This window comes from Cervus canadensis, chromosome 9 (assembly GCF_019320065.1).
Source record: "Cervus canadensis isolate Bull #8, Minnesota chromosome 9, ASM1932006v1, whole genome shotgun sequence".
In the NCBI taxonomy this organism is placed as follows: domain Eukaryota; kingdom Metazoa; phylum Chordata; class Mammalia; order Artiodactyla; family Cervidae; genus Cervus; species Cervus canadensis.
Window position 1 is genome coordinate 11,771,378 of NC_057394.1, and position 26,514 is coordinate 11,797,891.

The 26,514-nt window shown below is 40.1% G+C and overlaps 1 protein-coding gene across 1 annotated transcript in view; it reads right to left on the reverse strand.

The window, feature by feature from the left end:
- Window positions 1–25,445, reverse strand: part of IPO5 (importin 5) — a 39,283-nt gene extending 13,838 nt beyond the window's left edge. The window contains exons 1-13 of the mRNA XM_043477675.1: window positions 25,275–25,445; window positions 19,001–19,081; window positions 16,470–16,662; window positions 14,556–14,658; window positions 13,363–13,459; window positions 13,042–13,146; window positions 10,923–11,045; window positions 10,717–10,837; window positions 8,609–8,696; window positions 6,679–6,785; window positions 1,972–2,096; window positions 1,789–1,878; window positions 1,534–1,707 (exon numbers count right to left, since the gene is read on the reverse strand). Of these exons, the coding sequence (XP_043333610.1) occupies window positions 1,534–1,707; window positions 1,789–1,878; window positions 1,972–2,096; window positions 6,679–6,785; window positions 8,609–8,696; window positions 10,717–10,837; window positions 10,923–11,045; window positions 13,042–13,146; window positions 13,363–13,459; window positions 14,556–14,658; window positions 16,470–16,662; window positions 19,001–19,081; window positions 25,275–25,364 (1,497 nt within the window). The 5' untranslated portion in view covers window positions 25,365–25,445. The remainder of the gene's footprint in view (window positions 1–1,533; window positions 1,708–1,788; window positions 1,879–1,971; window positions 2,097–6,678; window positions 6,786–8,608; window positions 8,697–10,716; window positions 10,838–10,922; window positions 11,046–13,041; window positions 13,147–13,362; window positions 13,460–14,555; window positions 14,659–16,469; window positions 16,663–19,000; window positions 19,082–25,274) is intronic.
- Between the last annotated feature and the right edge of the window lie 1,069 nt (window positions 25,446–26,514).

The following is a 26,514-nucleotide window of genomic DNA, read 5'->3' on the forward strand; positions in this document are numbered from 1 at the left end:
TTGAGCATAAATGTGAACTCCCTTAAATTTTTGTATCCAGCAAGCTTAATTTTACTCATTGTTCCTCATTTATTTTCACTACTTAATTTCGTATCTTGTGCTGTCCGACTAGGTCGTGGAGAGAGTTCCCTTTATGGCCCATTCCTTTATTTTCTATTTCTCTCCAGAAAAATACCACTGAGGACACCCCTGAGAGGTGCCTCCTTCCCCATCCTGGTGCAACAGGTGAGACCAGCCTTCCCCCTGCACCAGTGATCCAGTGTTCTCTGACCTGCTGAGGAAAATCCTTCCTGGGTACCTGCGGTCAGGCCATGTCAGCACCTGGCAATGTTATTCTGTAATTCCTTGTGGGTTGATAGAGATACTTGAGCCAGCAGCCGCTCCAGACCCTTCACCCCCTCATCAACCACAGCCACTCTTGGCAGAGCTCTAGTTCTACTTGGTACCTAGAGTCCCCACACCACTCTGAGAGGGGAGCTCACTCCTTCCTTTGGCAGCTCACATCTACTCTGCGGTTAACGTCATGACCGGCCTGTGATCCCACGGGAACGTCCTTCTTCCTTGGCTACTCTCTCTCCTCAAAGCTCTTCTCACACACACGACCCTCTTCCCCCAGGCCATCTCAGCAGCCCCTTCCTTCAGTCTGCACCTCACACGGGGGTCCCGTGGGGGAGCTGGGTTACACACAGCCGCCCTTCACACTTCAGCCCTTTACCCTCATCTACTCTCAGGTCCTATCTGATGCATCTATTCCTGATTTAACCTCACTGATCTGCCCTCAACTCGACCACCTCCCCGTCCTCACGTACACTCATGTTCCTGTATCATGCTCTTAGTTTGCTATCACAGTACACCGAGTGCCCATCCTCTGCCTCAAAGCCCTTCTCTGCCTTCCAGGACCTTGTACTTTCCTGTCTTCCTCTCTGCTCTCCTTTAGACCAGGGTAGGTGAAGTGTGGTTTACCAACTGTTACCAGTTCATCATGAGCCAAAGGACAGACACTGAGTGTTTATAAAAATTTTTATAGCAATTTGACAGTAACTTTATGTTTGCTGAATATTCGAGTTAAAAGGCTTTTATTTTGTGTGTCCTTTTTATCTTATAGCAGAAATTTCATGTCATTCTACTTGATAACAAACCAGGTTTCTGTTTTTGCCTTTTTTTGTTTTGTTTTGTTTTTGCCTGTCTTACCTGCATCCTGTCTTTCTCATGCTGCTGCACTGACATTATTCACGTGTTTTTAGGTTGCCTCTTACTTAAGCTGTAAACTATAAACCATCTTCTATTTGGATGGCCAGGCCTTATTTTAAGAATTCAACATGTTAAGGATATCCTTTTTTCACATCTTCTCTATGTCTGTCATTCAGGTTAAGAGAGTGGTCAGCACTTTTTGCTTCCTTCTCTTTCATCTTTTTAAATTCAAAGTGGCAGAAACTGCTAACATTTCCTGAGAAGTCTCTTTCAGAATCACCTTTCCCTCCGATTTCCCCTATTACCAGCCAAACAGAGAGCTTAAAAGACCGTAAAACTTACCTCTTGAAGTTTAAGGACCATGATGGAATGCAGATGCTTCACCAAACTGTCTAAGTACGGAATAAGCAGTGACTTGGGACAGTCCTCTGTGAAGTTGATGAGAGCGGCGGCGGCGTGAGCCTGGACACGCTGATTGCCCTGGTCTTCCATGGTCTGCAGCAGTGCTGCAATCACCTGTGAAATGAAATCACACAGGCTTTTCAAACGCCACCCCTCTTCTCGGAGTTTTTCAGTGTCTGCAGACTCATTACTTACCTTCTCATGGAATTTCTTCTGGAAGCCAGGTGCAAAGTCGGTAGCCATCTGTCCCACAGCATTACAGGCCGCATACCTTACCCTGGGATGCTGGAAGAGGAGCCCGTGTGTTAGTAAAGGCAACAGGGTCCCCTGCAAAACCATGGCAATATATTAACAAATCGAACATTTACTGGTACTTACAGGATCCTGAAGAAAAAGCAGAACAAAATTTACTATCTCATTGAGAATCCCCTCCATCTGCTGGTGGCATCCTTCCCCAATGGCGGACAAGGCCATAAGCCCTGCATGCCGGTACTTCCAGTCAGCTGCAGAACAGTTACATGGGGGGGAAGAGCGATTAGGCACTCCCGACAGGGCCTTCCGGTCATCAGGAGTATGACAGTAACAAAATACGGTTATACATGGCTATTAAGTAGGAAAACAGAAAAAGTGCCTGACTGCATTACTTCATTGTCACAGCGGTTACGTCACACAAGCATTTCTACTCCGAAAGTTAAAAAGGCAACGTGGTGGCAAACAGCTTGTCAGTATTTATACCAACCACCTAAAAATAAGACACATTCCCCCTCAGATTGACTATGGGAAATGACTATATGGATTTTCTGTGTCACATACTGCCCTTCGTTGAACAGAGATGTAATGATCTCCAGTCATATTTCTCTAAAAAGAAATAAAGCCAAGGAGAAAAGATGCTGCTTTCGAAAAATTTTTATTTAATAATATGGTAAATGAGTATGAATGAACCTTACCTGTATTCTAACATTAATAATGGCTATTTGCTTTTAGGTTAAGGGAATATAACTAAAACCAATGTTTATTTTACTGGACTTCATATCGTATTCTACATAATTTCCTTGACTCTCATTTCTAAATATTTGTTTTTACTATATCATCGTTCACTTTAAGGCTGCTTTAACTTCCGTGTGGAACAAAGGAAGATACCCCTCAATATAGAAACCTGTACAGCGACGGTTCTCCAAGCGGGGTTCAAGAACCTGGGATTTCCTGAGACTCAGCCCTGGGGTTCCCAAGGTCAAAATCATTCTCCTAATAACATTGTTCTTTCACTCTCATTTTGAGAGTACAGAGAGTATTCTCAGGATTACAGTATATGTGAAATATCAAGAAAATCAATCCAGAGGCAGACATAAGAATTCAGTTTTACCTAAGATATTTACAAAAATGCCCCCCCCCCGCCAAAAAAAGACATTCTAATATTTTCCTGTTTGTCTTGGAAAAGAGAGTCATTTTTCATGAAAGATGTCATTTCTGTTAACATGTCACAGTTTTACAAAAGCACTCTGGGTCACGGTTGTAGAAAACAAACCTATGGTTACCAGGGGGAGGCGGAAGGATAAATTGGGAGACGGGGGGCTTGACATATACACACCACTATACATAAAATCCTGGGGAAGGAAGTGGCAACCCACTCCAGTATCCTTGCCTGGAAAATCTCATGAACAGAGGAGCCTCGTGGGCTGCAGTCCATGGGGTCGCAAAGAGTCGGGCACGACTGAGCGACTAACACTTATACATAAAATAGTTATAAGGACCTACTCTATACCACAGGGAACTCAACTCGACTCTATAATGACCTATACAGGAAAAGAATCTTAAAGTAGAGATACAGATCTATAGATAGATAGATATGTATAACTGATTCACTTTGCTGTACACTTGGAACTAACACATTGTAAATTAACTATATTCAATGAAAAAAATGCTCTCACCATTATTATAAAGGGGAGCAAATGTTCATATTAAAAAAACAAAAATCAAAAGCACTTGGAGATCCTCACTTGTAAATGGGTCCTGAGATTATAAAGTTTGAGAACTGCTGGGTTAAGAGCTAACTAAGTTGTCAAAGAAAATCCTAAATTAGAGATCAGACTTAATTCTTCCCTTTGGGGAGCCCAAAACTCATGTAAAGATGTCTGTTGTAACTAATTTTTCTGAAAAGTTGCTAAATGATTTGCAAAACATTAAAACTTTATTATTTATGATAACATTATTATATACACGCTTTAAATGTGATTCAGTTATCACTATACTATTAAGCCAGAATTTCTCAACTGAGGAATAAGAATCTTAAGAAACCAATATCAGATACTAATCTAGACTTACACTGTGGTGGTCATTTTGCAATGTATACAAATACTGGAATCACCATGCTATAAATCTGAAACCTATATATTGTTATGTCAATTGTAACTCAAACAAAAATAAATAGTAAAGGAAAAAACTTTAATGCAACAAATATTGAAATAGAAAGACGTCTATATTTGGTTTGGACATTTAAAAAAGTATGTCTCAGAAAAAAAAAAAAAAAGTATGTCTCATATATTCTCAATGGGCAGAGTTCCTGGAAGTATATTCGGCAAATGTGATGGGATGGTACTGGGATGTGAAAATGGTCTTCCTGCTTTGAATTTTAAGATTTAAAAAAATTGCTGTTTATCATTGCAAGAAAAAAACAAGGGCTTCCCTGGTGGCTCAGTGGCTCCGTCTGCCAATGGGGAGACAAGGGTTCGATCCCTGATCCGGGAAGATACCACATGTCGCAGAGCAACTAAGCCCGCGCCACAAGTATTCAGCCTGTGTCCCGGAGCCTGGGAGCCACAACTGTTAATCCCAAGCATCTTCGAGTCCGTGCTCCACAACTAGAGAGCAGATCCCTCTCTCTGAAACCAGAGAGAGGTCCACACAGGAGTGAAGACCCAGCACAGCCAAAAAGAAAATAAACAAACAAAAAAAATTAAACTACAGTGGGGTAGATGTTAAGTTGATGCTGTTGAACTGTGGTGTTGGAGGAGACTCTTGAGAGTCCCTTGGACTGCAAGGAGATTCAACCAGTCCATCCTAAAGGAAATCAGTCCTGGGTTTTCATTGGAAGGACTGATGTTGAAGCTGAAACTCTAATACTTTGGCCACCTGATGTGAAGAGCTGACTCATTGGAAAAGACCCTGATGCTGGAAAAGACTGAGGTCTGGAGGAGAAGGGAACGACAGAGGATGAGGATGGTTGGATGGCATCACCGACTCAACGGACATGACTTTGGGTGAATTCGGGAGTTGGTGATGGACAGGGAGGCCTGGCATGCTGCAGTTCATGGGGTTGCAAAGAATCGGACATGACTGAGTGACTGAACTGAACTGAGATGTTAAGTTGCTAGAGAAAAAGTATTGTTTGTCATTTTTAACACTCTTTTCACATGTAGTGAAGCGGTAGTTGCTCAGTCATGCTCGCCTCTTGGTGACCCCGGGGACTGCAGCCCACCAGACTCCTCTGTCCATGGGATTTTCCAGGCAAGAATACCAGAGTGGGTTGCCATTTCCTTCTCACATGTAGTATTAACACTAAATACACTTTTGGATCCTAATTCCATGGGAAGACCCTATTTTTTTTTCCCCACAAACAAGAAAACCAAAGGTCCAGACTTGCTCCAAGCTACACATTTAACAACAGCAAATCCTTACTAAGAGTTCACTGCCTTACTGTGAATACATGCGAGTTCACTGTAATACATGTGAAGCCTTCTGTAGCCAGCTAATATTGTAGCAGAAACTTACAATCAAATTCTTTAACTGCAAATAAGCAGGTCCACAATATATTTGAAGACTGGCACTAAGCAGTGTGCAACATGACAATGGGTGACCTTGTGCAAACTTTCACATCTCTGGCCTTTACGTTCTTCATCTTAAAATGGAAAAGCTAGACTCTGTCTACTAGCTCTTACAGGTTGATCAGCCTGTGATGCTGTCTCTGTTTGGGGAAAAATCCTTCAAAATTTAGGGGTAATAAAAGGGGAAGCTATTGTTCAAGAGCCAGATGTAAAATCACCATCATCCTAAAAAAACAATGGTTTTGGACAGTGCCCTTTTAGGATAAGTAAGAGCTTTATAGCATAAGGAGGACCTACATAATACAAAACAGAAAGGCTGGTATGAAGCTGTTACGAAGACCCAGAATCAAAGGCTGGACCCTCAAGTCTGTCTCCTGCAATGTATACTACAAACATACATGTTAATACAGGTAAGCCAGGACTTCTCTAACTGTGTGCAGTGGCATTATTTGTTACCAACAAAACTGTACGGTTTAATGGGGAACTGTGCAATGCTATGTGGCTGTTAAACAAATGGGAGGTTATCACGTGGTGACAGGATACACGGTGGGGCAGAAGCTACCGGAAGCGTGGGGTCTGGGTGCTTCATTCACGTTAAACACAGCTGCCTATATGCATAATGAGGACAGAGACTCAAGTCTCAGAGAGCAGTTAACAGCGAGCACCTCTGAATCTCAGTTAAGGGCTTTCAGTTTATACATTTCAGATTTGAACTTTTTAAAAAATGTCAAGCACATTAACTTTGTAATATAAAACACAAAAATGACAATTTTTCTCATTGAAAAAAAATTACACGGTTCAAGGCTAGTAAGTGACCAAGTATTTGTTAGAATATAAAACCAGATACAGACATGGCTTCTCCTCTGATTTGTACCAGGCATTTTTTTTTTTTAAATAAAAGATATTAGATGAAGGAAGACTAAATCAAATACACTAATATTTCATAAACATTGCAAATACTGGTGCGTTAAATTCGAACTTAGGTATTTCTGAGTAGGGAGCAAAACTCAATATTTCCTAGAATTAAAAACTCTTCCCTATATACCAAAGCTAATTCCGAGGAGGGAGAATAGAGTAATAGCTGCAGTATTGAGGAAAAAACATTCTTTACCATAAGACTGAGTGCTTCTAAAGATGACCAAGTAGTATTTTATCAATATGAGAAGTAGGTTGAACAGAGAATATAAAAAAAGGCAGACTGACTTTTAGACACAGTCTAAGCCAAGCTCCACTATTCCAGCATTTCAAAGAGGTAACAGCTTACGGTTCTGAAGCATCTGCATAATGTGTTCTTTGATCATCGGCAGGACAAGCTTTCCACCGAGTCCACAAGCCATCCGGTCCAGAGCACTCTCACCAGCAACCGCATTGCTACACAGAGAACCATGCAATCGACATATGCAACAGGTAAGAACAGGACAAACATGGACATGTTTTTAAACTGAGGCTGAAGAAGCATAGCTCGAGTAGTATTTTCTAATATATGTAGTGAAGTTGTGGGTTAAAAAGTCTAGAATTTAAAAGGGGGGGGGATAAAATTTTTATTATGCCTCATTAATAGTTTTAAAGTCTTATGTCTGAATCTGATCTTTCACGACTTCCCTCTGTCCCCAACTCAGCTAAGTTAAAACTTAGCTTCTGACACTGAAGACTCAGAGGATCAGCAGTGTTTTAGGAGAGCCTTTGAATCACATTTCCTGGAAATACAGTCTTCAAACTTATCAGAACACAGAAAACAGAAAAGGGTGCTGAGCCTGTATGTGATTTTTCTCTAAACTGGGAGCTTATTCATCTTTATTTATTTATATTTTTATTTTTTTTGCTTATTCATCTTTAAAGGGGTGCAACCTGCCCTGCAAAATATCTTGCGTAAGTCAAACTCAATTCTAGTTTTTTCACTGAAAACTGAAGAAATTTGGGCAGTAACGCCTTTGCACATTTATTCTGTTTTAGAACCTCAAGATTAGCAGCTGCCACATACATGACCTCTAACTGCTCTGTGAAGGCAAGACCAGAAAGACGACACTATGACCTTGAAAACAGGCTCTTAAGACTTAGCCTGACCTTGAAAATGTATTTATGTCCTACTTACTCAGAGATAAAATCTTATTCATCTAGTTCAGGAAAAAATAGCTTCTTAACACCACATATACCTTTTACAGGGCAAATTAAAAGCCAGGTAGCAACACATCATGGTAATTGAACCACGACAAGGAAACCTGATCAGAGCCCAGTCTCCTCTTCAGTCCTATTTAGGCGTTTCCAGTCAAGGGTTATTTTCATATACTTCTCTAGGGTATTCAGGCCAAAAGTCAGTCATTTCTAATAACAGGATCAAGCTTCAAAAATATACCATATGTTCTCGAAGTCGAATGTCTTTAATTGTATCTGTAAAAGTAGCTTACACTGACTACCAATCTTTCAGGGAAATAATTTCAGTTCTTTTTAAGAAAAGGAGGTTAGGCAGTCTGATGTCCTGGGAAGAATAAGAGAACTGGTTTTAAGTCCAGTCTACTAACTGGCCATAAGCCCTGGACAAATCACTTAATCCTTCCTCTCTATTTCTGCACTTAAAATGACACTAAATCTTTAGGCCCACTGAAAGGATAAAATGGCAGCTCTGAAGTGCTATGTTTCATACATATGTAAGGGGCCATTTTCACTATTTCACAGTGAATATACATTTTGGGGACTTTTCCATAGGAATCTGTATTCATGGGTGCCTTCTGAGTCGAAACAAGTAAAATAGTAATTTCAGTGTTACCGTTATCCAGTGTATAAATCTCACCATCATTGCCCCTTTTCCATTCTACAGTTAAATTGCATTATATGAGGAAAACACAGGGAATTTGCTGAAACAGATATTATAAGTTAAGGTCAACACATATATAAAGGTACTTACCACAATAGAGCTCCTTCATATATATTTCAGAAGATACTCTTTACAGTTTAGAGTAAGATGGGGTAGAAAAGATAGCTACTTCACTAAAAATAAATATCTACAAAATTTGATACAGGAAAACACACATGGAGAAAGCCTAAATGTCCCACGTTTCGAATTTAAAGGCTTAACCTCAGATTTATAGAACACCACGTGGGGAAGAGACAGACCTTGTAACCCTAAGCTCTCACAGACCTGGCCTTGCTCTGTCCCGTCAGGGAACCTTTGTACAGTGTTTGGTGTGTGTGATTACCTATCAAAGTCATCGTCTTCCAGTTCATCTGCATTTGCCCAGTCTTCATCCTCTTCAAGGTCAACCATCATGGCTAACATCTGCGGAACTAAAGAAAAGAACTACTTCATACCCAAAGACCATTACGCTTTGATTTTGTCAATGTCACCAACAAGAATTTTAAGAAGTAAAACACAAAGGACCTACTCTCTAAGAGTAAAACAAAAAAACTTATTTGTCTGTGCTCCCCACATGTGGCTTATTATGCTGCTAAGTCACTTCAGTCATGTCTAACTCTGTGCGACCCCATAGATGGCTACCCACCAGGCTCCCCCGTCCCTGGGATTCTCCAGGCAAGAACACTGGAGTGGGTTGCCATTTCCTTCTCCAATGCATGAACGTGAAGTCACTCAGTTGTGTCCGACTCTCAGTGACCCCATGGACCGCAGCCTACCAGGCTCCTTCGTCCATGGGATTTTCCAGGCAAGAGTACTGGAGTGGGGGTGGCTTGTTATATAGTTTCACTTTTTTCATCACCCTGGCTTTAGATTTGGTTCTTTTTTAAGTCAATATTAAGGAGAAAAGTCAAAATTTCTAAGTCCTGTTGTTTTTTCCCTCCCTCACAAAAGACAGACCGTAATAAAATCAATGTTTCTCACTACCAAACTTTTTTTCTTTTTTACACTTGAACTACAGTTTTCTCTATCTACGTATAACATATAGTACTATCCAAAGGTTTTTTTTTAATATAATAAATGGTACATATATCCTTTGGCAACTTGCTTTTTTCTCAAGACACATGGATTTCACTTGAATTGCTTCACAGCATTCCATTACATAAGCCTGTCGTTGGACATTACAAAATGTGGTTTGAAGAGATACATACATCTCCTTGACAAGAGCAGTTCAGGGCATTGGGAAAAGGAAGATAACAGATATTAAACCCAGTCTATACAACCCAGGACAAATAAATCTTTCCTCTCTGTTTCTGTATTTGAAACTGTTACAAGTATCTTTATCACTAGAACCCACTCAAACACTCTCCATAGTGGCACCATAAACTTAATTCCTATGGGAAGCTCAAAGGGCGGCCTGTCTTACGTCACAGGTGTGACATGGTCCTGTGAGTCCTCTCTGCTCCATACCCTTCATCAATCAACATTTGACAGTGTCAAACTTTCTGACAACTGGTATTTGACAATTATTTACACTTGTGTTTATTGAGACTGAGCAGTGTTCAACAGCTCTATCTTTTGTGAATTTCCTGTTTCCAACCACTGTTTTCCGCACACCAAAACTTTTTGTTGATGTATGCACTCAACTACTTTCTTCCAGTCTAGTTTATCTTTTGATCTCACTTATGGTGTATTTGGTTGGTCAAAAAATTGTTTTAGTACAAATTTAGCAATGTTTTGCACTTATGGTTTTGACTCTGTCTTAAAAAAAAAAATCACTTTCTACTATTAAGCTTTACATGTAAAATGTATCTGTATTACTTCATGTCTAATCAGCTGAAAATTGAGGTTCTAGTATGTTTTCCCTATAGAAAACAGTCGTGCCAACTATCTTTGATGAATTATCAAAGTTCAGTTTGTTTCCACGTGAGTGGATCTGCTCCTGGGCCACTTTGTCCCATCTGATTCATCTGTCTATAGCTGCACCATCAACAAACTCTAAGTCTTCATAGCTGATAGGCAAGACCTGTGCTTTAGTCATCAAAATTGTCTTGGCTACTCCAGGCCCTACATTAGACTCTACCTTATCATGACCAATTCTATTATAATTTTTAGTTGAAATTATTCTGAATTTGTAGGTTAATTTGAAGGGTATTGACACTGGGTTCTCTTATTAGTCTTTCAATGTGTCACCCAATTCTCCCCAGAAGTCTTACACATCTTTTATTTCCAAGTGTGATAAACCATGCTTGCTACACTGAGGTTTCGGGTGCTGGACCATGGCCATTACATCGGGCCTGTGCAGTTAAGAATGTATTGGTGCATTTCCATGGATTCACCTGGGTTTGAAAGGACGTTCACTCTTCCAATAAATCTGTGGCCTTGCACAACTCTCAGCAAACCTATCTGACAATTTTGCCACCTTTAAACAACTTATTAAGACTTTTGACTTACTTGTCTGTGCAACAATGTTGGTATGTTTTCTTAACATAGCAGCTGCAGTCTCAGAGAGGGTCACGATTACTTCCAGGGCAAGCTGGCGCTGCATGTTATTGAGGCCAGTGTCTCCACACAACTACGAAGAAGATATATTTGTACACATTTAGTAGTTGATTCATTGAAAACAAGAAACAGAACATTCACTGCAGTATTTAATTTACCTTTAGACTCAGCTGTAAAGTGGCTTCCAAATGAGGACGTAAATACTTTGGAACTGTGTCTGCAATCTCAACAAGGGATTTTAGGACTGAATCATCATTCTGGTAGCAGGAGTCGTTTACAGCCTAGAAAAGATGAAGCAGATTTAAAAAAAAAAAAAAAAGGTCTGTGTTCAACAGTCACTTTATGATGCCTCATTAGCCAGAATATTAAGAGGCAAGGACAACAGAGAAACACTAGCGTACTGTTTTTCACTAAATAACTTTGCAATCAACATTATGCAGATGTTCTACCTACAACTACGTACATATTTTCCTCTAGTCTAATGTTAACTAGAAACGTATAATATAAACATTTAAACCTAAGTCAAAATTAAAACCAGTCAATCTCCAATAACCACAACAATAAAACTTAAGACCGGCAAGGAAGTGTTTTCATAACCAGAAGGAATCTCTTTTTCTCTATCCTTCCAATATTCATACAGATAGGAAATACTAGATCCCATGATATATTTAAAGTGTCCAATATTACTGAATTTCTCTTTAATGACAAATTCAGTCACTGCGGAATTTTAATGTAGCATTCTGTATCTACGTTTGCCTGTATCACAGTCATAACTCCTAGAAGTTCTGGTTAACATTTTAGCTTAACTCTAAATTCAGACAAGGAAAATATGAAATTAAATAGTAAGTCAAGATGTGTTGGTAATATAAAACAATAGAATGCTTCATCAGCTAATGTTTTGTCATTGACTAAACCATCTTTTCAGCTTAATATCATGGGAAAAGAAGTTTCTACTAAGTCCTGGCAGTAACTCCATCACACAGGAACATTCTAGTCTCAGCTCCCCTTACCCTCTCTAACCCGGCCCTCAGCAGGGCACTCTCTCTCTCAGGAGGTGTTTTTTCGGTTGTCACAAGATTGAGGACATGGAAAGGCTGGGGTACTAGATGTCCCACGCCTGTGACACAAACGCTTATGAGGAATTAATTTGACCTTCTTATCATGCATCTTTACATGATTATGTCAAACATATATATAAAAAACTCATTTATAGTGGTCTCAACCTAGACCCTAACTCACAAATTCCTTTTTGCCTGGTTTTAATGTACCATGATATATTTCTTCCCTCTAATGCAGATACTGTACAAATAAAGAAGGGACACATATTTTGTTTCATCCAGAACTGTACCTTTTCTAGAAATCACCAGTTCAAAACACCAACAGTAACAGAAATCATGGTGTTCAAATTGCCAACGATATCTCTGTATCAGTCCACATTTTTAGCTACTGCATTCATATAGACTGTGTAGAAATCACCTAGTCTCCTATGTCTTTGTTGGGTCAGGCCCTAGCATTAATATGTGGAAAAGCATGTCATTTTACTAGACATTACTTTCTTTTTCCTTCGTATCCACTTACAACCATACGTTGATATTTTAAAAACTTATGTGCGTACATGAGCTGTTACCATGCATTTCATTTTAAGAGAGAATATGGAAAATTACAAAATACTTGTTATAAAAGGAGGTTTGAAGTCTGACAAGGTTGAGACCAATTACTCTAACTTGGCCCCAAGTTTTTTTACTCTCTCATTGGGGCAGATGTCCTTAAAATAATAACTTATCCTTGGATTCCAATAATGTTTAACTAGAAAATTACTTTGTGACACAAACTGTCACAAGCCCTGTATTTAACAGTAAAGACTGTGGTCCAATCTGGTTTTCAGATATGCACGACTCCACCACACGCCACTCAACCCTGTGACCTCGGGCAAGTTTCTTATCCCCTCCTTAGCTTCTCCTGTAAAACGGGCATTTCATAGGTTATTTGGTTATTCGAACAGAAATAACCTACTGTGATTATATACTCAATAATAAGCATACATTGCTTATTATCATTTGCCTTAAAGAAAAAATTTGAAACAAAGAGACCCAAGGTATAGCAAAGGCAAAAAATATTAAGAGGCGTACATGTTTTGTTCACTGCTGTATCCTTAGCTGGCACACAGCAGACAATAAATATTTAATGAATAAATGAATGCAATACAGAACTCTGATGAGAATTTAAGCAACAGAAAACTAGTTAAGGATATAATTATCACCTAAACTATTTTCTTACCTGTAAGAAACCGGGTAACAAGTCTGCAAAATGCTTGAACAGAGCAACATTATGCTCGTTGGCAAGTATAAACGCAGCAGTAGCTCTAGCAGATAATGTTCGGATCTAAAATGAAGACAGGACAAATGCCAAACATGAGACATTTCTGATAGATGTGCAAATTCAAGTTTTCTTCCACAAGATGAAATTTTCTTTATCAGCATAACTAGTATTTATTTCAAGTATAAGAACCAAGACAATCTCCAAACACATAGATTTCTTTCACAAGTCAGATGCTGTATTAAATTATGTGTTAACATTAATGGAATGGAAATTACTCACCGATGGATGTTCCTGATCTTGCATGCACTGAACTAACATCCGTTTGATGACGTCTAAATAGTGCTGCTGCTGATTCCCAAAAATTCCTGGGAAGTTCCTGAAACAATGATAGAAAACATCCTTTAAAAACTATGTTATATCTTAGGAAGGTGTCAGCTAGAACATCTAATTCTATGTTTACTTACATGACTCAAAAAGTTTACATTAATCCCTAAGGGTGGACATCACCTACCCGACCTCCAAGCAATTCTACTCTGGGCTCAGGTGAACGGAAACAAACGCAGCAGAGGAGATCAGACTGGGAGAAGAGGGGACTCAGGCGCACACCCGCCCAAGTCTCTGTTTTACCCTTACTGCTGTCTCAGCAGGAAGCTGATCTGGGGTGCACGACGGGACAAGAGCGAGCACAGGGGTTCAGGGCTAACTGTACTAACCAAGCTCAGAAGGTGCTCCCAGTCTTGCTTTCCAGGCAGTCCATGTTCTGCTCTATTTTAAATTTGGTAAATAATTAAATTGAATACCTTTACTTAATTCTCCAGTTTGAACCTTTGATAGAAACAAGATACATTTGACAACTAAAGTAGAAAATGGTGTAATATCTACCCTTCTTTAGAGGGTCAAGGTAGATCTCATTAAAAAAAAAATGTATATGATCTTGCTAAGTTATAAATTCAATTGTATATTATTTTAAATGCAGAACTGTACAGTGGGTCAAATTTTTTAAATGCAGACAATCATTTAATCCTAAACTTAGATCATCTGCTTATAAATGAGGTAATTAAAATAATACATTTTTATAAAGCTTGGTCACAGAAGACCCAGAGGACAGTGGGGGTTCACCACCATTTTCTTTCTTTTCTTTCAGATGCCAATATTAGAATGGCTTTCTAAAAGTTACAGCTGGTACTGTTAATCTCCTGAAGAAGAAACTGTCCCAGAAATTTTTTCAGAATCATAAAGGACAAAGGAAAGAAATAAAAATTGCAGAGAATCCTTATATAACAAAGATTCATAATATAAAATGAAAAGCTTTGTTCTTTCCAATTTTGCTTCCAACAAAAGTACAAAGGTTATCTAGAGGCATTCTTTAAGGCTTAAAAGTTAAACTAGAGTAAAACAATCAATTAATTAAATTGCACTTCAGGCACTCATAACATTAAATTTTTCCAAACATATAAGACCAATGTATATACCAGAAAATATGAAGGGCAGCTTCTCGCAGTCCCATATTTTGAGAGCTGACGGAGTCAAAAAGGAACTTCAAACCTTCAGGCCATTGATTGTTGCCATCCTCATCTAAAAGTAAAGAAAACCAGGCATAAGGTGTGAAAATTAGACCTTCAAAATACTGATGGTGAATTCATTTCATAAGCCTCATTCAAAATACGTGGCTATAGAAAATATCACTTGCTCTGTTTTTACAAAAATTTTAATGAAATCAAGTCCTTCAACCATAAAATGGCATTATAATCTAGTAAAAAACAATTGTGTAAATCTTGAGTTACAGAAGTACAGATATTAGTGGTGGTTATTTCTCAGGAGGGGGATTTGGAGAAAAGAAAGCACACTTTGACTATGTGACTAGTTGAATCTTTCACACATACTATTGCTATTAAAGAACCTAAAAAGTAGGCAAAGTTAATATATGATAACAAGTCTTGAAACCAAAATACTTATTACTTACAAACTGCAGAGTGGGAATCGCAGAGCACTGCTCACGCTTTGCAGTTTTAAGTGCTACAGGATGTTATCAATGTGTTGACATTTTTAACAAGATTTCATAACACAGATTTTTGTGATACCTTGTGATAAAAATGAACCACAAAAATCTACTGAACCAGTTAAGACTTGTTGGTTTTACTGTCACAAAGAACTTAGGAGTTACAGAGAATATAGACAAGTTATGCAATTTTTCTTTTTAAAAAATTGCCCCCATATTTGCTGAACTTCTCTGAAAGGAGAAGTGTGATGACAAAAAATTTATGGAGAGAGCACTTTTTCCATTATTAAGTGATTTTGAGTTAGGAGTGATGTAACCTATAAAAATTTCATCTGCAAACTTAAAAAAACTTGAAAACAGAACTTCCCAAGTTACTTAAAAATTCAAGTTTCTGTGGGTTTAGAACTTACTTAAAAACTTAACACACTTCCTATTAAGAGCTGGCTGTATCAGTCAGTTGAACATATGCATTACTAGTGGCAATGGCTTAGCTGCTCAGGCACCTCTGACTCCTTTGCGACCCCATGTACTGTAGCCCTCCAGGCTGCTCTGCCCATGGCATTTCCCAAGCCAAGAATACTGGAGTGGGTCACCATTTCCTTCTCTAGTGGATCTTTCTGATCTGACCCAGGGATCAAATCTGCATCTCCTGCATTGCAGGCGGATTCTTTACCACTGAGCCACCAGGAAAGGAGATTTAAAAAGTCATGTCATAATTTACTAAGCACAACTAAAAATATTCTCTAAGTTAGCCTTATCTTAGTGAATTATTCTTTTCAACCTTTAAAAATACCACCTAAGTGAACGGAGTTTATGATGATTCTGTAAAAAAGAAAGAAAGTTAACAGCATATCCAATTATACTACTACTGTTTTAAGTGTGACCAAAAGAAGTTCTGGCTGCTGATAAAATGCATTTTTAAATGTTTTAACCTAATTTCTAAAAATATTTTGTGGTACTGAATAACAAACTATAATAGTATAATAAACACATGTGCTTAATTTATAAACACAAATATAACAGCACAAAATCACCTGGAGTTCATGATTTCTACTTCTACTGGCAGGTTTGTAAGTCAGACTACACTTTCAAAACTACAGATTAAGAGGAAGATAAAACTGACAATTGTAAAGGAAACTAGAAAATTATTTCTCTATAGAGAAATGGTTTTGAAGATCAAGAGGTAAGAATTATATCTGCATTTCACAACATCTGTAATGTTTCGCTTTAAACGCAAAATCCACAATCACTCTCATTTCCAACAGAATAAATGATACTCAAGTACTTGTGACTCTTCCTCTTAAGATTCCACTAAAAAAAAAATATATATATATATATGTACTCACTTTCTTCTGTAACATAATGATAAATGTATTTGCATACACACCTATTAAATTCCTGGCCAGTTCAGCAGCAATATCACAAATTTTTTTCCTCATGCTAGACTGTGTTTCCATTTGAATAATCATCAGTAGCTCACTCTTGATGGCAGTCTGAACATCAGAGGGAAGAGTTGGATAGACTTCATCAAATGCAGAGGACAAAAGACGTCTTAGGAGAACGGCAGCCATTTGTCTAGCCTATAAATAGATAACATTGTTAATGACCTGGTGTCTTACTGGAGAAAAAATTTCCAACAAACTACATTCACACTGCCATTGATATATTTCACTATTCTATTTTTACAGTTCATTTCAAAAGCATTTTGTTTAAAAAAAAAAAGGTAAAATACATAAAAAATACAAAAATCTTTCTAATCACATTAGTCTTTTGTACAGAAAATGCCACAAAAAAGCTGTTTGTTTATAACTGAGGGAAAGTCCTGAGCATATTATACCTTGAATCTTGGTAATGATGAACCTGTCTTTAATTTCTATTTTTAATATTCTCTTTGGAGAAAAGCAAATCTTAATATAAGTCAAAAATCCTATAATAAGTCTTTTCTTATGTCTCTATCTGGCTCTCATTCCAGTATATAAGGTACCTTTCCTATTTAATCTTATGCTCCCAGCCTGGCCTATCTTACTATATTATTACCCTTTCATTAGCCTCTTAGATAAAATGCTATCAAATCCATTTGTCTTTATATTTCATTCATGCAAATAAATATAACAAGTTCCCCACACCTAAAAAGTACTAACTAATCTCAGCATGTGTATTACTAACCCACTTTCAAATTTGTAAAATGTATTTAAATTTGGCATTTCCTACATAATATTCCTTGATTATTAAAAGAAAGCTGAAACAAATGCCATTTTAAAATTTCATCATTATAAGTCAGTAAACCACTGAAAATATTAAACTGAATTTTTCATCTTTTTTTCTGGACGTGGGTACTCATGATCACTGTAACTATTTTGATACGGTGACAACAAAAAGAAGCCATAAAAATAAAATTTGCCACTTTTTCCATTATCTGGATCTTACTTGAATCACTTCTGGCAGAGAGCAAAACTTAATTTATGCTCTACAAAGGATTCAGAGAGGTTGCTATGCAGTGCTTAGTTGCTCAGTCATATTTAACTCTTTGCGACCCCATGGACTGTAGCCCGCCAGGCTCCTCTGTCCATGGGGATTGTCCAGGCAAGAATATTGGAGTGGGTAGCCATTCCCTTCACCAGGGGATCTTCCCAACCCAGGGATCGAACCCAGGTCTCCAGCACTGCAGGCGGATTCTTTACCATCCAAGCTACCAGGGAAGCCCCACAGAAAAGTTAAACAATGGTTAAAATTAGTGCAATTCTTCACACACATACACTGACTTATGAAGGTTCTGAGGCTAGTTCATAAATCAAAGTAAGATCTAAAGAGGGTTCAAAATAGGTTTTTAAAGACAAAATTCAATAATTTTCACATTATTCTTGGCTTGAAACATTTCACAGCTAACCTGCATCGATCTTCAAGAATGAAAACAGCCAACTATTTTAGAGATTTAAGTTACTTCTATGTTTGTTCCTCACATTTGACATTTATTTTGAATTAAAGAAAAACAGTATGTTACAAAGGTGAAGAAGTGCCTTTATCACCTGTTCTAAAAAAAATGAGGCACATTTATAGTGTTTCCTAAGTGTTTCTGGAAAGCACTAAATTGCCAGCTTAAACTGACCTACTAGAAGGCAGGTGTAACACTATAAGAAGATGAGTGTGACTTCATTTCCATCATGTGTTAATAGAAGCATTTTACATCTAATGTGACTGCTAGCAATAAAGTATCACTTTACAAAATTCTAATGCCATGTTTTTTACTTGGAGTAAGTTTTTTAGACTTGGGTATTTTGACGTCTTTTCCATGAGGGAGGCTATTCAATGAACATTCATTATATATAAGGATATTACTTTTGAGAAGATAAAGTTGGCTGCTAAACGAATAGAAGAGCAGTAACAAACTATAAATTTGAATTTAGTACAGAAGCTAGGTAATTTGCTAAAAGTCATGATTTTTAAAGGATTCTAACAAAGTGTGTCCTTGTTCATATGCATCTGTAGCACAAATTCACCATCCAGAGATAGCTTAAGCATAAAAACTTCAAAGACAAAAAGTATTTTTTCATTTGGCAACACATTAAAACACTGAACTCAATTTCCTCCTTTAGAATGAACTGTTCCTAGGAAGAAAAAATTTTATAGCTATTAAAAAAATCACTTTAATTTAATAATTTCTATGTAATTATTTAAGAACCATTAATTTGAAAACATTCAGGATACACCATCTTACATGGAAAAAAAGAAATCCTCACTCTTAAAACAAGAGTATTTAAAAAAATTATCATTCCAAGTAGCTTTTCACAACGAATTAAGTTCAGGGTTCTGGTAATATCTACGCAGTAAACAACAGTTCGCATTACCCACTCTGACCACCATCTGATACCCAACTTGTTTGTAAAAAAATGTCACATTTCTCAGGTATTAAAGAAGTACCTCCTCAGCAGCTGCTGTATTTCTGATGGCTTGCAAAAGGAATGTGATCTTCGACTGGCCTGGGATATTCTCATAGGTTTCCTACATGAAAAGGAAAAACATTAAAGGTTAGTATATAATGTTAGAAAACTTCATGAGTATACCAGTGAAAGGAAATGACAAGGAAGAGCAGCAAAGATTCATGCATGATGAGTCAACCAATCTAGGTCTGGTGTGAAAGTTTTCTCCTGTGACAGAACATACTTTGGACAGGCCAGGAAAGGGAAGGTATCAAATAAGTGACTTAATTAAGATCCTTTCCACGCTTCTTAAATAGATTTTTCTGATGTACAGGATCTTACGGTCCTCTGATTAATAAAACTCAAGGCCTGGGAGGGGGATTCAGGATGGGGGACACATGTACATCCATGGCTGATTCATGACAATGTATGGCGAAAACCACTATAATATTGTAAAGTAATTGGCCTCCAATTAAAATAAATAAGTTAATTAAAAGGAAAAAAACAAAACAAAACAAAAACTCTAGGCCTAAGAGAACCAAAAACTTGATCAATGGGACTTGGGCTACCATGCTGCAAAGTTAAGTGCTCACTCAATATCCTCTTCCATCATGGAAAACTGCTTATTTTGTCAACATTGTTTTGATCAGATGATGTAGAACTGGTTCAAATTACTAATTATAACCACCAGAGAAATAAGCTCAGATGACACAAGTCAGAGAAAGGGCAAGTATTCAAATTCTTTATGCTACATTTTCTTTCAAGCAAGGATTATACTGAAACCATTTTATATACATAAACAAAAGGTCAGGAGAAAGTTGGCCTGAAAACTTCGTATCATTTCTTTAATATCACTTTAATAGATCTAGAAATCTAGGTTTTATAACTCAGGACACTTCTTCCCTTTTCCGTTAATAACATAAATAATGAGAGCGAACTGTTAAAACAGTTCAAAACAAAACAAAACAAAACCTGACACCAATTAAAAGGTAGATTGTTAGAGTGGATCAAAATCTAAGACCTAAGTATATGATGCCTACAGAAGTAAACTGAAGAGAGGTATAGATTCATGCGGACTTCCCTGGTGGCTCAGTGGTAAAGAATTCACCTGCTGCTGTGGGAGATGCAGGTTCAATCCCTGGGTCGGGAAGATCCCCTAGAGAAGGAAATGGCAACCCTCTCCAGTATTCTTGCCTGGGAAATCCCCATGGACAGAGAAGCCTGGCGGGTTACAATTCATGGGGTTGCAAAGAGTTGGACATGACTTAGCGACTGAACAACAAATAGATTCATGTGCATGCAAATAATGTGGGAAAGAAATCATTCTTTTAATTGGAAAACACTTGGAATTGTTTTCCCCAAGAAGTCTCTTAGTAAATATTCTATTCTCATCTGTCCACTTTAAGGGTATAACATGTAGATAACACATTAATTTCTCCGCAGTCTAAATTTAAAGAGCTGGCCTGCACTTTAACAGCTTCTGTGCCCTATAATTTACCTAGTTTCTTTCTAGTCAGAAGTGATGAAGACCAGGAAAGGAAAACTGGACTTCTCTGAATCCACATCTCCCATTTGTCTAGTGCTCTGTGGTACCCTGGGATATTGACAGATAAGGAAGTAAAGGCTCAGAAGTTAAACAACTGGCTCAATATCACAGACAATAAATAGTGGAAACAACTCTGGTCTTCTGAGACTAACCATACCCCGAATCTCCCCGACACTGAATGCTCTCTCTGGGTTTCACCTCTGGAGCCCAACTGTCCTAAAAAACCAGTGCCATTCAGTTTTCAAACTTCTCAAACATATCTGAATTTGGGGAAGAACACATTTTGAGGAAAAGACAATACAAAATCTTCTGATAACCTCAAGTTCCTCTCTAGTACATAAACATATAAGAACATAACACTGCTGAAAACTGTGACCAAAAGCATTCACAGCTGAGGAGAAAAGAGGGTCTGGATTTATCCAGAAATCATGTAATTCATGTAAAGGTATTTTCATTTAAACAAACTCTCACAGTACAATAAAAATATCTTTCTGTTCCTTGCACTAGCTTAGCCCCTGTTGCCCTGTAGATGCTATAAACATTTAACTTTTCAGTGGTCTAAATCAAGTTCTGGGGAAAAAATATTCTTCACTAAGATACCATGCTCAGAAAACTTATTAAACTCAATCCCATAACAAATTAGAAGTCGACTAGATGAAAGTTTAGTGTGACCCCTGACTCCTGAAAGAGGGTTCTCCCCATTTGATATGTTTCAGTGTGGCAATCCAGATCTAATATTACATTTATACCACAACATTGTCAGGATAGTTTGGCAGCCGTGAAGTCAAAAGAGTAACTTTTTCTTAGCCTAAGTAGAAGGAGTTCCACAAAGATAGAAATGGTATCACTTTTTGGTTGTATTCCCAGCACTGAGCAGGTTAGAGTACAGCAAATACAAGGAATTTTTCTAATAATATTCCTAGCACCAGCCCAGGCAGGTTCAATGAAATGTGAGCAGTGTCACCATAATAAAAGTTAAATTCCATTTGATACCATCAAAAACAATCACACAATGTAAAGCAGACCTCATCTAACCCTCCCAAAGGAGAAATGCTAATATGCACTCATCTCACTCATTCCATACATATTTATGGCAAGCCTACCTTGTATGTGGGCTTCCCTGGTAGGCTCAGATGGTAAATAATCTACCTGCAATGTGGGAGACCTGGGTTCAATCCCTGGGTCAGGAAGATCCCCTGGAGAAGGAAATGGCAACCCACTCCAGTATTCTTGCCTGGGAAATCCCATGAACAGATGAGGCTGGTGGGCTACAATCCACAGGGTCATAAAGAGTCAGACACAACTGAGTGACTAACACTTTCACATACCTTGTACATGGAAACGTAAAGAGAGGACAATCAACTTTTATCTAATGAACACTCTGGTTCAGGTAATATTTATAATACGTTGCCCTCCTTCAAATCTCATCAATGAAGTGTCGTACTAGAATCAATGAAGACTAGAAGTCATTGGGAACAACTGAGAATATAAAATCCATGCATATATGATTAGTGAAATACTCAAGCTTATGTTACAGAAAAATGTCTAGTCATGAATGCCATGGACATTCAACTTACTGAATTCTGGGACTTAGGGGAATTTAAATCATTTCTTCAAATACCAGAAACATTTTTTTGTAAAGCTAAAGAGTAAGATTTAATAGAAATAAAGCCTACCAAGTGCTTTGTACAATGGAAAAAGCTTTAACTTTTAAAAGTTCCGAAGCCATTCAATGATTTCAATATATAACAATAAGTTTTCAAATGTACTTGACTTCATATGTGAAGTCAAAACAAGTCACCATAGTCAACGGTTTGGTACTTATGTGTCAACTAAGTATTTTTATTTTGGCTGAGTAAATTACACAAATACTTACTGAGCCCTTGCCAGTTCTTTAGTTAAGAAACAATTCTGTATCTGCTGTGGCGTGTATGTGTGTGCTCCATCGCTTCAGTAATGTCCGACTCTTTGCGACCCCATGGGTTATAGCTTGCCAGGCTCCTCTGTCCATGGAGTTTTTCAGGCTATAATACTGGAGTGGGTTGCCATTTCTTTATCCAGGGGATCTTCCCCACCCAGGGATCAAACTGGTGTCTCCTGTACTGCAGGTGGATTCTTTACCTGCTGAACCACCGGGGAAGCCCGATGGCTTCCAGGTTACATTATAACAAACTGTAATATTCAATTTTATTTAGTTTGAGTAGTTATAAAAGGTTCACTTTGGAAGGCAAAAAAGAGAAGAAGGTGGTATTAAGGTATCATTTCATGCGGACATTTGTTTCAAATATTTTGCTTTACTAAGGAGCTCTATCTACAGATGAGTTTAGTGCTATATTATATAGTGCCAGGGAGCTTCCTCTCAAACATTTACCTTTTCTGTCAAATTAAGAAAATTGTGTATTATAGTACTTTACATGTTAACACAGTCCCAGGATAGACAATGAAAGGAAAAATATAGTATCTGTATGTTTTCACTAAGAATAAAGAGACTGAGAGCGTAACAGTACTTATTTTCAATTGTTCTTGATGAGAAAATGTGCTGAATGCTGCTAACTATCCCCAAAGTGATGGGAGAGATAAAAGATTTACAACAGGCACCAATTGGAATTCAAGTTGAACCAGACATTGGTATTTAGTTCAATAGAAGAGAGATTCCCCACTAGGCTTGACAATAGAGACTTAAGCAACTGGAGGGAAGAGGGAGAATTAAACTAGCTTACTAATTACAATGCTGTTCTGCTTTGCAACACATGGAAATTTCTATTATGGGTTGGGATTAAGAACTTATTTTGGTGAAAAATTACCTCTAGAGTTAGCAGACAGCATTAAAACATTTTTATAGGATCATCACATCTCACTGGTATCAGTGCAAAGCGATGAAACTAACAAATGCATATCACTTCTGAGGAAAAGAGAACTTTTAAGTACTATACAAGTAAACCTGGCAAAAGTCTGAAAAGATAGTATACATGTACTCCTATGTACAGCACTGTTTTCACCAGCAGGACACTGGAAACTTCAACGTTCATTCATAGGAGGTTGGCTGAGTAAGGCATCCATAGCTGCTTTAAAAAACAAAACATAACCCTCTAATGGGGCAATGTGAAGACAGACTGAGTAAAAAATTCCAAGCTGGGCCATACGACGCATATTATAAACCCATTCGTGTAAAAATAAATGCATACAGATATACACGTAAAGGTATTTTGCAAGGAAGATGCATACAACACTTAAAAGTAGTTACTTTTGGGGAATGGGATAAAAAACTATTTGCAATTTGAATTTTTTACCCTCAGTATGCATCACGTGTATAAGAAGTGCATCGAAAGTCATTAGGATAAAGTTAACCATAGTTTAAACTGATTTTCATACAGTATTTACCTCAGGGATCATAAAACCACTAAGTGTAACCAGCAGATCCTCTACCTAGTTAAAGTAGGAATGATGCTGTGATTTTAAAAATAACTATAAAATTTCTTAAGTCCTGAAAAGGATTTCACTAGCTATGTAAAAATAAATGTTTGCTCTATAAGAATATGTGGCTGAACATCCCTCATTGAATCTTTTTCTTTTCCTCACTGAATCTTATAAAAATCTTTAATCACGTGGTGACAAAGAACTCCGTATGTAATCAAGTCTGAGGATAGGATCTGATAACGCACTTCACAGAAACTGGAAAGTTTCTGCCCTTCCCTTGACATGTCTCAAATCGCATCTCAACACACTCGAACAACAGTCTTCTACAGAACCAAGTGTGCCTTACCGCTACCTGATAAATGAACTTGCAGATACATTTCAAACACTGTCTCTTGAAACTTTATCCACAGCTCCACATTTTGGAGGTCAGGAGCCAATAAGATGGTTAAAAAAAAGAGAAATTCAGGTTAGATTGGGTGAAATTTAAAAAGCCTTAAACATGTGGCACTGGCCGAGATAGACAACGGAAGTCCGAGGATATCCCATTTAAGAGACCACAAGTCTCTAGAGACCAAAGAAAATTTATCTGAAGAATGAGCAAAGTAAGGTGCAAGCTGCTTAGAAAAAAATCCTAAAGGCAACTTCGCAAAAACTTGTGTGTGTGGTGGCGGGGTGGGGGGCGGTGGGGGGCGGAGAGGAATGAAAATCCGGCTTCTGATATTAGGAACTGGACTGAGAAAGAGGACAAGATGGAAATAGGTGGAAAGAAGACGAGGCACACAATTCAGCAGGAGGGATCGGGGAAGGGAGGGACGGACGGTGGTGTGAAGAGTTGAGGGGCAGGAGAAGAAAAGCAGGGGTGATGGTTCAGTGAGCAGCCAGGGTTTGGGGGGACCAAAGGGCTCGGGCAGGGTGGAGACCGCAGCTGGAAGGGCGGGGGAGGCTCCCAGCGGGAGAAAAGCGGGAAAGGGGCGAGGGGAACCGAGGGGCCCGCCCCACACCCCACATCCCTCCCCGCCGCCCGGCTTCCCCATCTGGGCGGGGGCAGCGTGTCAGCAGCGGCCGCACGTGTGTGCGAGCGGCGGCGGGGAGGTAACTGGCGCCGGGCGCCGCGGCTGCAAGGGCCGGAAGGGCCCGGGGGCGCCGCGGGCCGCCTCACACGTGGGCTGCGCGGCCGCCGCCCGCCCGCCCGGCCCGGCCTGCGCCGCCGCCGCCGCGGCGGACCGGCCGAGGCCCGGGCGGGCGGCGTCGGGGGGCAGGGTCGGCGCGCCGGCCCAGGGCGCCGAGAGTCGGGGGCGGCGCGCTCGGTTACCTCTGCCTGTTTCCGGACCACATTGTCGGGGCTGAGCAGGTTTCCCAGGAGCAGGTAGAACTGTTGCTGCTCCGCCGCGGCCGCCGCCATTGCGCTAGGCGTGAGAGAGAGAGAGAAGGAGGGAGGGGAGACAGGAGCCGTGAGGCGCGCTGGCGGGCCGGCGGGAGGGGCGGGGGCGGGCCCTGCGCGGGGACCGGCACCAGCCGCGGCGCGGGACTGAGGTGGGGGGCGGGGGGGCGGGGCGGCGGGAAAGGGCGGGGCAAAGGGGAAAGGGGAGGACGGGGCGGGGCCTCGTGACCCCTCACCCCCGCCGCGGCCGCCGGCGCCAGCGCCCCATTGGCCCTGGACGCCGGGCGGGGGGGCGGAGCCGAGGCCGCCTCCTCGGGGGCCGCGCCGATTGGTCACGCACCCTGCAGCGCCGTCACTGGCAGCGCGCTGCCGGCCGCCCGGCTGGGCGCGGGGCGGGGCGGGGGCGGGGCCTTGGTGGCCCAGCTGTGGTCGCGGCTGTGTCGCGGGGAAAGCGGGAGGAGCCGGTGGGCCAGCCTGCCGGGTTGCGAGGGGGCGTGAGACCGGGCTGGGGAGGAGGGGCCAGCTCCAGAGCGCGGGAGATTTCGGCGCCGCAGGCGGGCGGGTCTCCTCCCCCTTGCTGTCCGCCAGCCCCTCCCTGCGACCCCTGCAGCGCCCCCAGCCCCTGGGACCCTAGGTTAGACCCCCCCCACTCCCTCAGCCACTCCCGCCCCAGAGGGAGAGAGTGGGTTTCAAAATCCACCTCCTACTTCCATTCCACCCCGAGGTCCACAGATCCCTTCGTCAGTCAGACCTTCCGATCTTCCCCGGGGCTGTGACTCAGGCCGCCCCTTCCTCCCGCCACGCTCACCGGTGACTCATGCCCTGGGCTTGCCCGGAAGAGGGGTTACTCAGCCCCGGGCCCTGCCGCGAGGCCTCCCCTCCTCCCCTAGCCCGTTGTCGTCCTGAGATAGCCACGTAGCACACTTTCCTCCCCCTCTTATCACCCCAGGATCCTAGACTATTCCTTTGATTTCCTTGTTTTGGGGTCACATTTCTTTCAATCAGTTCAGTTCAGTCGCTCAGTCGTGTCCGACTCTTTGCGACCCCAAGGACTGCAGCATGCCAGGCTTCCCTGCCCATCACCAACTCCCGGAGCTTACTCAAAGTCTTGTCCATTGAGTCGTTAATGTCATTCTTTCAATGACTGGGGTAAATTAAGACCCCATCCCCT